Below are 11,416 nucleotides of genomic sequence, written 5' to 3'. Positions count from 1 at the left end.
AGTGACTCCATGGTGTGTAGAACAGCAGTCCTCAGGTTGCGCCTGCCCTGAGTGACTCCATGGTGTGTAGGACAGCAGTCCTCAGGTTGCGCCTGCCCTGGTGACTCCATGGTGTGCAGAACAGCAGTCCTCAGGCTGCGCCTGCCCTGAGTGACTCCATGGTGTGCAGAACAGCAGTCCTCAGACTGTGCCTGCCCTGGTGACTCCATGGTGTGTAGAACAGCAGTCCTCAGGCTGTGCCTGCCCTGGTGACTCCATGGTGTGGACAGCAGTCCTCCGCTGCGCCTGCCCTTGAGCCTCTGCATCTTGTAAACAGGAGCTTTCCATGAACAACCCCTATTTGGGCACAGGTGCCAGGCAGCTGACTCTGCTCCTTTCTGTACCAGTGAACAGCCACCATCTGCTGGGCACCAGCGTTACGCAGAGTGATAAATAACTCACACATGCCACTTCATCTAACTAGACCAAGAGCACCTGGACACATGCACATCTCACATCACATCAGGAAAACCAGTACCTGGAGCTTTTATGCTCACCAGACACAACCTTCCCACCTGAGGTCCATAAAATGAGGGCCCCAAGACCAAACACACTGAGTGTCCTGCAGTTGGCCAGGGCCATCTGAAGGCAGTTGGGAAGATCTGTAGCCGGGCAAGCATCAGGGACAATGCTGTTGTAGGCCAGCAGTGACCCTTGCCCTTTGTGGGGAATCCGGCGGGACCCAGGCTCCTGTCTGGGGGTGACTAGCATGCCAGGTGTGCGGCTGAGTGGGCTCACAGCTGGCCCAGCGTTGAGGCATCACCCACAGGCAGAAGTGGACACTTGGGGAAAGACAGAGGGACTGCAGGACCCTGAGGCACCCTGAGGACAGGGTGGACCAAGGGGAAGGGCAGGAGCCGGGGCCAGCATTCTGGTTCTTTCAGCGGTGGGGTTAACAGGGTCAAGGGGGCCTGGACCAGGGGAGGCCCCAGGGGGAGGCCAAGGAGGTCCACAGCCTCTGCCGGCAGGAAATAAGAAAGGAACATGGAGGAGGCAGGGCAAGCGGCTTGTGAGCAGGGGCAGCACAGGCCTGCGCCTCTGCCTCCCAGGCCCTCGAAAGGCAAAGGAACCTGGCAGCTCTTCTCAGCGACTTCAGATGCAAGATGTCCCCAGCGTGTGGCCAGATGGCAGTGTTCACGGGCAGGCAGGCAGTCGCAGGTCGGAGGAGCAGGGAGCAGCCAGCGTGGGGGAGAGGCCCTCGCCTCAGGCAGGATCGACTCCAGGGACTCCTCTGGCGTCTGTCTGGAAACGCCACAGCTGGCTCTGAAGTCGCCGCCTCCACTCCAGCGCTGAACAGTTTCAGATGTGACAGGTCCTTTCATGGGCTTCAGAACTCCAACCCATGTGCAGCAGGGGCCGCGGGTGGGTCCCCTCCAGGGCGCATGCACATGGTCCCAGCCTCTGGGCCTGAAGAGGAACACTGAGCCCTCAGGGACAGGGCCACAGACGGGGGCACAGGGGCTTCCCGCCTCCTTCCTGGACGGCACCAGGTGCAGGGGTCAGAGGGGCCATCTGACCCCACAGTTGCTGGTTACATCCTCATGAGCCAGAGCTCCGCTGGGGCTCAGCTTCCCGTGTCAGGCAGAGAGCACAATGTCCCCACCTCCGTCTTCACCCCACCACGTTCCATCACGTGCAGGCTTCCATAGAGAAGATGGGGGTCCCCCACACTGGCCCCTGGTCTGCGGGCAACACACACTCACCCCAGAACACGTGGGCCTGGGGTGTAGGGGTGACCCAGGGCCCGCAAGTCCTTCAGGCTGGCCCCTGTGCACAGTGAGCTGCTGGGTGAGCGAGGGCTGACTGGTGACCACCTGTGAGACGTGGGAAGGATGCAGGGGGCACCAAGTGTCAGCAAGAGCTGGGTAAAGACCAGGCAGTGAGACTCTCGGCTTGCAGGGCCCTACTGTCCAGTACAGCCCAGGAGGCCAGCTGGGCACTCTAGCCCTGAGGATGCCCACATTTGGCTCTGTCTACAGGGGCTCAGGTGACATGCACGTCAGCTAGTGCCAGCAGGTAGAAGCAAAGAGCACAGCGGCTCCCCAAGCACGGGAAGGGGACTCTGCATCCCCGGGGCTGTACGTCATCTGCCAGGTGTGGCCGGGGCAGGCAGGTGTCACAAATGGCATCCTGGCTTGGGATGCAGTGTTCAGCACACATGCTGAATTCACATGTACACAGGGCCTGCGTGCAGCCCACACACGTGCTCATGGCACCCTGCACGCACCGCAGGCACACACAGGTGCGTGGATTCCTGTCCAGGCCTAGCAGCCATGAAATGCCCATCGGGTTGTGACTCCTGACACCCCGGGTTTGTCCTCAGTTTGATGCTGGGTGTCAGGCTATCCAGTAGTGGGCCAGACTTTGCCCATCTGGCCAGGGCCCCAACACACGATTCTACAGGGAAAGGGGACCACGGTGGGTGGCCCTGCTCTGCTGGCCAATCACTGAGCCCAGCCGCACAGAGCTGCGACACCACAAACGCAGGCCAGACCCGCTCGACCTCTGCACTGGCCTCACGCCAGGCCTGCACGGTCCCCGCGGGACCCTTCCAGGGAAGCTCACTGGACTGCGCATTTTCCCCTGTGGTGGGAGAGCCTCTGCTTCGTGTTGCACAGCCGGAGAAGAACAGAACGGAAGCCACGCTCTCCTGCTTTGTTTCCTGGATTCAGAAGGCTCGGCTCGCCAGTCCTCACCAGACACGTCCTGGAACCCAATGGGCCTGCGCTTGGTCACGGCACCAGCCCCGGGGACAGCACTGCTCAGAAAGAGCCGCAAGTGTCCACTCCCCTTCTGAGCAGCCCCGCAGGGTGTGGAGACACCTGCACGCAGCCCAACGGCCATCACGTGCTGCTGTTCTTGGCAGCGGCTGTGGGAGACGAAGAGGAGGCCCCGGCAGGACCCTGACGTCTGGCAGCACCCAGGGGGCCTCAGAGGAGCAGAGGCCAAACCCACCCGGGGAAGAGTGTGGCCGAGGCCCACGTGTGAAGACAAGTCGTGTCCCGGGAGCCTGGCACACACCACCTGCCCAGTGACAGCCGGAGCCCCAGGCTGCTGCGCGGCTGGGACAGTGCAGGGAACTCTGAGGGGGGCCGCACGCTGCCCCTCAGGTGTTCAAACAGGAAGAGCAGCAAGAGCGGGCGGAGACCCGGTCACGGCCGGCTAGCTGGGCACCCACAATTCCTGCCACGAGGCCTAGGAACGGCCAGAGGGCAGTGACCCAGTGGAAAAGCGGGTCCTCTGGCCTGGCCACTTTGCCCTTTGGTCTGGAGCTTGTCTTCCAGGCCCGAGCCCCTCCGTGCCACAGATGGAGATGTGGCATCCTCCGTGGCCACCTGCTGCTCCCAGTAAACCCTCAAGCAAAGGTGGCCCCCACCTGCTTCCTGCCCCACTGCCTGCTGTGCCATGCTCTACGAAAGGAGCTCAGGCCAGGCCCAAGAGCCCCCAGGGCCAGGCCTCCCCGAGCCAGGAGGCCAGCGTCCACCCTGACATGATGTGGGTGTGTTGGGCAGGCCAGAGCAGGGTCCCCTGGCCACGCTGGCCTTGGGCCTTTCTGCCAAGTGGGGCCCAGCTGTGGGAGGGTAGTGGCCAGCCCCAGCCACCTCACCTGTCCACTGTGGGGACAGGCCCTACTGCCCAGCCCAGCCCAGGAGGCCAGCTGGGCACTGCTAGCCCTGAGGATGCCCACATATGGCTCTGTCATCCTGGCCAGGCCTGGCCACTCCTGACACACCATCGAATACAGCTGGTCTCACAGGCAGGAGAAGCCGACCCACGTCCCCAGGACCACAGCCAGTGTACCTTTCTTGAAAACCAGCCATTTTAAACGAGTCCATGGGAGGAGGGAAAGGGACACCCCTCCCCACTCCTGGGCTTGGAACACCCAGAATGCCCACGGCGTGGTCCTCCATCCCCACGGCTTCCTGGCCCAGCTCCTGGAGGAGGAGTGTGGGTGCATTCAGGGCCACCCTTCACTGCTCCCCGACTTGTGCTATCCCTCCTGTCTCCAGCATGTGTGGCTCACTCCTGCCTCAGGGCCTTTGCACTGGCAGCCCCCAGCTGGAGTGTTCATCAGCACTGCCTCCCAGCTGGCCACCTGTGGGTCACCTTTGCCCCTTTGGGACCCGCGGCCCAGGCTCAGGAGTTCACGGGGGCAGGCAGAGCAGCCTGTGGGCCGGGACATGGGCTCTGCGGGCTTGGCCCCCCGGGACCTGGCTCCAGGACTCGTTCCAGGGTGACTTGGGGAGATCTCCTCAGCCCACTGCATCTCAGTCTCCCTTCAAAACAGGAAAAGGACAGCATCTCCTGTGGGAATCGCCTGTGGCCCCACGGCGTGTGTGGGCACCCCGGCCTTGCTCCTTCCCACTGGCTTCCCTCCCCGCTGCCCACCATGGGGTGGACAGAGCTCTCCCCTGGCTGAGCTCTCCTACCATGGGTCACCAGCAGGCTGACCGGGACGTGCCCAGAGTGGCCTTCTCTGCTCTGCTCAGGCTGCATGGAGCCTCTGGGTCTGTGGCTCAGGTGCCGTCTGAACCGCAAGGCCTGGCCACACGCCCTCCTGCGCACGTAGGCAGGGCTATTTGGCACAGTCCTGCTGTGGTGGACCCTGCCCCTGTTACTTCCAGCCTCTGCCAGGACTCTGCCATCCCACCTGCGGTCAAGCCCAACCCGTTGCTCTTCTTGACACCATCTCTGTAGCCCACTGGGGTTACGACTGTGCTGACGTGGCCCGCAGATGACCAAGGTCCTTCTGCATGTCCTCCTCTTCCATGCCACGTCCTCTCGGACCTGAGGGCTCTGCACACGAACAGCGGCCTCACGGGCAGACCCTCACTGTGCCCTACCCACTCCTCCTGGAGGCTCCCCTGGCCGACTCTGTGTCCTGGGATCCTGGACGGGGCTGACGCTGCCATCTGTGCTGCGTGGCTGGGTTTTGTTTTACTCCTGTCCTCACAGACTGTCCCTAGGTCAGCACAGCAGGTCCACTGGAACTGTCTGCAGCTGTTTTCTGCCCGTGTAGTGACACAATAGTCACGGGCCACAGCGGGCAGGAAACGAGCTTCACCCAGGCTGATGGAGCCTCCCATGCCTGACAGCCGCCTATCAGCAGTGCGGGTCTGGGACAAATGCACCCTGTGGGGACACTGAGGTCAGCCCCCTGCTCAGACCCTGACTCAGCATGAAGGGGGAGGTGTGTGTCCTGCTCCACGGCATCTGAGCACACTGGGGTGAACGGGGCTGAGGGCGGTGCAGAGCCGGAACCGGGCAGCAGGACTCCTGCCCCGCAAGGAAGGGCTGCTGGGAGCAGGGGCCAGGGGGGCCAGGACCTGCTCTGCCAGTGGCCCTCTGGGAGCGCTCTGGGAACCACGGTGCGCAGTGAGGGTCACATCACAGCTGCTGCCCAGCAGCCTACGCCGGGCTGGCAGAGTTCCAGGTACTCACACAACGGGTCGCAGAGAGGATGGGCACCAGACACTGCCGGGGCCTCACTGAGGCACAATGGGACCCTGGCTGCCAGGTCAGGAAGGCAGCTCCACACGGGCATCACCCACATCATACAAGAGCCACCCAAGGGACCCGCCTTCCCACAAGAGCCACCCGAGGTGACCACGCCCTCCTGCAGAGCCTCTCCTCCCTGGGACGGGGGCTCTGCCTGACCTCCCAGGGGCTCCCCTGTGGGGCTACGCTGGTCCCCCAATCTCTCTGGAAATGCAGGGCTCTCCTTTCAGACTGAGACCTCTTCCTGCATCAGGAACACAGACCACGGAGGGCATGGTGAGGCCAGCCCTGGAGTCCACCAAGCAAACGGGCCACTCCTGGCCGTGACTTCCACAAGTGGGTCCCTGCAGGCACAGGAAGGCACAGGTCCTGCCTACAGGGGACTGAGAGGGCCACAGGGATGCCCGGGCAGGGAGGGACAAGGCCAAGGCCAGTGGGGCTCCAGCCCTCTGGGAGGCCTCTGAGACCTGATGTCCTGGTACCTGGTGAGGTGTTCTGGGAAGCAAGGGCCAGCGGGCACTCCATGAGGGGCGACGGCTAGGTGCTGGGCAGGGGACTGAATGGGCAGGTGGAGGGCAGGGGTCTGAGCAGGGCTGGAGGCCCAGCAGAGCCTCCCGGCAGCGTGGGCATCCCGGGGCTTGGCCAGGAAGGAACCTGTGAGGCCCCACAGGGAGGAGCGGGCAGGAGGCCAGGTGTGGCGGAGGGCCGGGCCCACCCCACCCACCCCACCCCAACCCTCTCTGAGGCCCCCGCAGGGGACGGTTCCTGTGGGGGACACGTCACCAGTTCAGCTCTTTCGGGTCAAGAGGACAAGAATCAGAACCACAGCGGGTGTCTTTCCTCCTGAAAGAGGCTGGTCTGGTGAGGCTGGTCCTGTCAGGATGTCGGCTCAGCACCACAGGCCGCGCAGGAGGGTCCAGCCCTGGCTGAGGTGTCACCCTGGACGAAGTCATCAACCACAGTGGGGACGACAGCCAGGAGGGCCTGCCTGCTGACCAGCTGGGGGTCCAGGCACAGGCGGCCTGCATATAGTGCTCTGCCTTCTGACGGCAGGACCCCAACAGCTGGGTTGACACCATCTTCTGAGTTTCCGTATTAAAATATCACACGCTTGGGGCTGGGGCTGGGGCTGGGCGGTGGGTGGAGCGCTCACCTAGCCGTGAGGCCTGGGGTCGATCCTCCGCACCACATAAAGATAGATAAATGGAGGTATTGCGTCCTTTTTTAAAAAAAAAAAAAACTTACATGCTTCTTAGTTTCTCTGACTTAAGAGCTCAAAGCCAGCTACAAGTGCCTTGGAGGCTTCTGCAGGACCAAAGGAAAATGAATCCTCCCCGTGCAGCCGCCAAGGGCCACACGGGCACCGTCCAGCTGCAGTGGCCACCAGGGCCCAGAAGACCCAGCGTGTTCAGCACTGCCAAGGAGGGCTGCTAAGGGGCACCCTCCCAGGCTCCTCAGCTTGAGGGCAATCGCAGCCTGCAGCATGGCCACAGCTGAGACCAGGTCCAGGCTTCTCCACGGGGCGAGGACCGGACCATGAGCCTCCAGAAGGCCACTGCTGAGCCTGCAGAGGCAGCCAATCAGGCGGGATGGCTCAGCCACTCAACGGTGGAGCTGTGCTGTCCCCTCCTTTTCCAAGGAGACGTGGCCACTGCTCCATGGGTGGTTTGGTGCTGCCTGGCACCAAGTGGCATTAACGAGTCCACCCAGAACCTGAGAAGGACCCTCCATCCCAGGGGCCCAGCGGGCCCCAGGTATCCACTGCCCCACACTGGCATGCATGGGCACTATTTACAGATGACCAACTGAGGCCCCAGAACAATCATGAGATGCTAACAGAGCAGAGGCCCTGTGGGAGCCTGTGTCCACCAGGGTCTGGGGTGTGGGATGGCCAGGGTCACACACCTGAGGAAGCTGCAGCTGCTCCCAAGGCCTCGAGGCGCCTCCTATCTTCGGCTGCCCTGGTCCCCCAACCCCACTTTCACCCTGCCTTGCCGTCCCCGGGACACATATGGGAGCCAATAGCCACAGCTGACCACTGTGCAGGGGATGCCTTCCTTCCTCTCACCCCAGGGAATTTCAGCTCCTCACCCCATGCAGGTCAGACCCAGGGGCCAGGTGACCACTCCACTTGGCCCCTCTCCACACTGGTCCCTCCAGGGTGGCAGGGACTGAAAACTCTTGACCCCCCAGAGCTGCTTAGGGTGGGTGTCAACTCAGGACCCCTCCCCATCCAGGAGAGACCAGGCCTCCTGTCACAGCTGCAGAGGTGGGAAAGGGAGGAAGGAGCCCACTGGAACCTCTGGGCACGAATGGCCCTTGGGCTGCTTCCTGTGCACCGAGGCCCAGGGCCCCACCCTGGTCACCAGGGCCAGGCTCTCACATACAGATGAGCAGAAGGTACCAACGAAAGCTGGTGAATCCCGCAGGTGAGGGGGCTCCTGCCGGCCGGGCGTAGGGGAAGCGCAGCCTGGGCCTCAGCACAGCCAGACCAGGCAGTGGGTGCTGCAGAGATGGGCATCTGAGGCCCCGGGCCAGCTCCAGGGAACTGTTCTGAAGATGGCAGAGCCCAGGGGCCGAGCCTCAGATCCCAGAAGCTACCTAGGGCAGGCTGTTCTAGGGCAGTCTGCGGAAGCCAGAGCCAGTGCAGGTGGATGCTGGGCACGTGTCGAGCTCAGCCTTGGAGGTGCTACAGTGCTCATGCTGGCCAGTGTCCCAGAGGGCCACCTCCACCAGGAGGCACATTGTGGTGAGCCGCTTCTGCCGTTTATGCAAATTATGGTCGCCATTACAAGATGGCGCTGGCTCCGCTGTGGTCTGTGACAAACAACTCCTTATTTGGGAGAGTTGGCGCATGACTTTTCATCACCCTATGAGAAAGCTCCACGTGGCTGCTTTGCATTGGGGCTTGAGATGCTTTATTAAGGCTGGGAGGGGCATCCGAGGGAGAGAAGAAGAACTATCAAGGGCCTGAAATAAACTACTGAAAGAAGATTCCCGAGTGTTGCGTCTTCCTTGCGGGCAAGAAGTCGCGACAGCACATGACACATCAGCACGCGCATAGCCCTGTGCCTAGGCACAGAACAGGGAGTGGGCCCCAGAGCTGGGGTTGCTCAGGACGGGCTGAGCAGCCACATCTTGCCCTCCTGCAGATGTGGTCAGCTCCCAAGTCCCCCCGGACAGCAGGCCCAGCAGCCTCCTCACTCCCAGGCAGAGTCCCAGTAAGCAGCCCCTCTAGTCAACACAACACCCCTCTCTCAGGCTGAGCACCTACCAGGAATCTGTGTTTAACTCACAGAAGAATCCAGCTGTGGACAGAGATTCTTGTCTCTGAGCTGCTTCCCGCCAGCCTCAGGGAGCAGGAGAAACGAGGACCCATGTGAGGGGACACTGCTGCACAGAACCTGGGGAGGCCACTGCTCCACACCAGCTCACTTTAACAAAGCCACCATCATGTGCTCAAGAAGCCACCAGCCTGTCACTGCTGGGAACCTTGAGGCACCTACCACAGTTGCTCCCAATGTCACCCACCACTCTAGACGCCCCAGTGGCCATCACCAGCAGACCCACAGCCTGGACCTTCAGAGACACTCAGAAGAAAGCCACACCAGCCCGCCTGATAAGTCTGCAGGAGCTTCCTGGAATGGTGTGGGGAGCCACCGGAGGGTAGGCCACCTGCCTGGGGACGTGCTCACACTCGAGCGTCTCACAAGCCTATGGATGGTCTGGGTGGAAGCAACTCCACTTGGTCAGCTTCACCCACCCTGAGGTGAGAGAGGGTAGGTGAAAGTGGGGTTGCGAACACCCACTTACTGCCCACGAGAGTATTCATCACAACTCCCAGGACAAAACAGTGCTCACAAGGGCAACCGCAGGGACCAGAAGGCACGGTCCTCACGCTGGTCCCTGCCAGACGTCACAGGGTACAGTGGGAACCAGGGCTGGCCTTCCTCGGGGACACACTCAGGAGGACGTGGTGATGGGTGGAGCACTAGATGCCATGGGAAGGCAGGGAGGTGGGAGATGGAAGGACCTACAGATTCCACACCTGCCATTCCCAGCTGAGCTCTGGCTGGCAGCAGAGGCAGGACAGAGGGGCGGCTCCCCTGGACCTGGGCCAAGAGCCGCCCAGCTGGGGCTGCACCTGGGCAGGGGTCTTGACTGCACACCTGAGACCCGATGGCAGACATGGGTAAGCAGTGCTGCTGGCGGGCAGCCTCGTGAGCCTGGCTTAGGACAGCTCCGAGTTCTGAGGGTCTGTTCTTCCCACCACAGACAGGACCCTGTGCTCAGGAATGTGGGCACACTCAGACAGCAACGACGCAGCCAGACCCCACACCACTCTTTAAAAATGTCCCAAAGTGTGGAGCCTGGTCCTGAAGACCACCCCACTCCTTGCCCAGCTGACTCCACAGCTGCGCGGACTCGGTCACCTTCCAGAGCACATGCACTCTGGCCCCACTCCACAGGAGGCCCATTTCTATGGTCCTGTCTCAGCCCTATCCTGAACACATCATTCTCTCATCAGGACTCTAAGGGCTGAGCCCACACTGCCTGCCAGAGAGAAGGTCCCTAGGCTGGACAGCTGAGGCACAGAGGCCAGACTAAGCCCTCAACGCCAGCCCCTGTTTCACATCTCTAAACAATGACACATCTGTGAACCAGGCTGTCGAGAGGCACCATCTGGCCACCAGTATTCCCTTGGGAAAACACAACTGCCAGTGTCCTTGCCCAGGTCCCCAACCCAGGATGGAGGGATGCAAAACAGCCACGTTCCTATGCTGTACCCAGCAAATACCTCAGAATGTACTTCCTGCCCTTACAGGCATGGCACAGACCCTCCCAGGAACCCAAGCTCAGGGGTGTGTTAGTTTCTGAGCAGAAGTGTTTACAAATAACACCCAGAGCATCTCTTTGATCAACCAGCAGAAAAATACCCTTCCAAAAAGGGTATTTTGACTTTGCCTGGTGTACCGGGCATCCAGCAGTGGGCAAGGTGGTCCACCTGGCAGGGCCCATCTCCCCTTAAGGCTGATGATAGTCATTCCCACTCCCTCCAGCTCTGCAAATACAGGCATGTCTGATTTACCCAAGACCCTGCAGGGCCTGGGCCTGGGAAGTTCTCTGTTCCTGGACGTAGCACTTCATAATCTGCCCTCAGGGGCACCTGAGTCCCAAGCAGGACCTCTGATCCCCTGAGCAGCATCTGTGGTCTGGGTGGCCACAGCTCACCAGCAGTCCATTCTCTTGGTGACCCCTTCTGCCTGGCCTGTGATCACCCCTCTGGAATATGGGAGGCAAAGGTGCCCTCTAAGTAGGACCCTCTTTTCTATGCCAGCTGACCCCATAACCTGTGGATGCCCCAGGCCACCCAACTCCTCAGAACATCAGTCTGGGACATCTAGGCCTCAGCCCTTCCCACGACCCTTCCCAGCTCTCCAGCAGGAGGGGTGGGGGCTCCACCCCACCCCCAGCCTAGGCCTTCAGCCCCCAGCACAGATACCAGTGCTGCAGTCCCCAGGACCCCAGCCTGGAGGTTAGGAGCAACTGGTTCTTTCGGCCCTCTGGACATTACTCTGGTCAGCCATCTGGGCCACTCCCTCTGAGCCTGGGCCTGGGCAAGAGTGCACAGCTCCCGCACCACTTCGAGCGGCCCTGCGAGGTGGTGGAGTAGTGCTGTCCCAGCCCGCCAGCCACAGCCTACCTGCTTGTCCCGCACGCGGCGCTCCACGCCGCCGCCTGGGCGCCGCTCCGCCTCCTCCGTGCCTTTGCGGCCGCTCGCGACTGCGGACACCACGAAGCTGTCCCCTGCGGGTGACGAACGGACGCGCGGGAAACGCGGCACCCACCGAGGAGGAAGGAGATGCCGTGAGCCCCG

General features: G+C 61.9%; 1 protein-coding gene across 1 annotated transcript in view; it reads right to left on the bottom strand.

Annotated features, from left to right (window-relative positions):
* The window catches only part of Nkd2 (NKD inhibitor of WNT signaling pathway 2), a 22,499-nt gene that overhangs the window by 10,639 nt on the left and 444 nt on the right, over nucleotides 1-11,416 (bottom strand). Inside the window, exon 2 of the mRNA XM_048814192.1 lies at nucleotides 11,243-11,375. Coding sequence (XP_048670149.1) covers nucleotides 11,243-11,375 — 133 coding nt within the window. The remainder of the gene's footprint in view (nucleotides 1-11,242; nucleotides 11,376-11,416) is intronic.

The sequence above is a fragment of the Marmota marmota genome, unplaced genomic scaffold (genome assembly GCF_001458135.2).
Source record: "Marmota marmota marmota unplaced genomic scaffold, marMar, whole genome shotgun sequence".
Taxonomy (NCBI): domain Eukaryota; kingdom Metazoa; phylum Chordata; class Mammalia; order Rodentia; family Sciuridae; genus Marmota; species Marmota marmota.
Note: the sequence above shows the minus strand (reverse complement) of the source record. Positions and strands in the feature narration are given on the sequence as shown.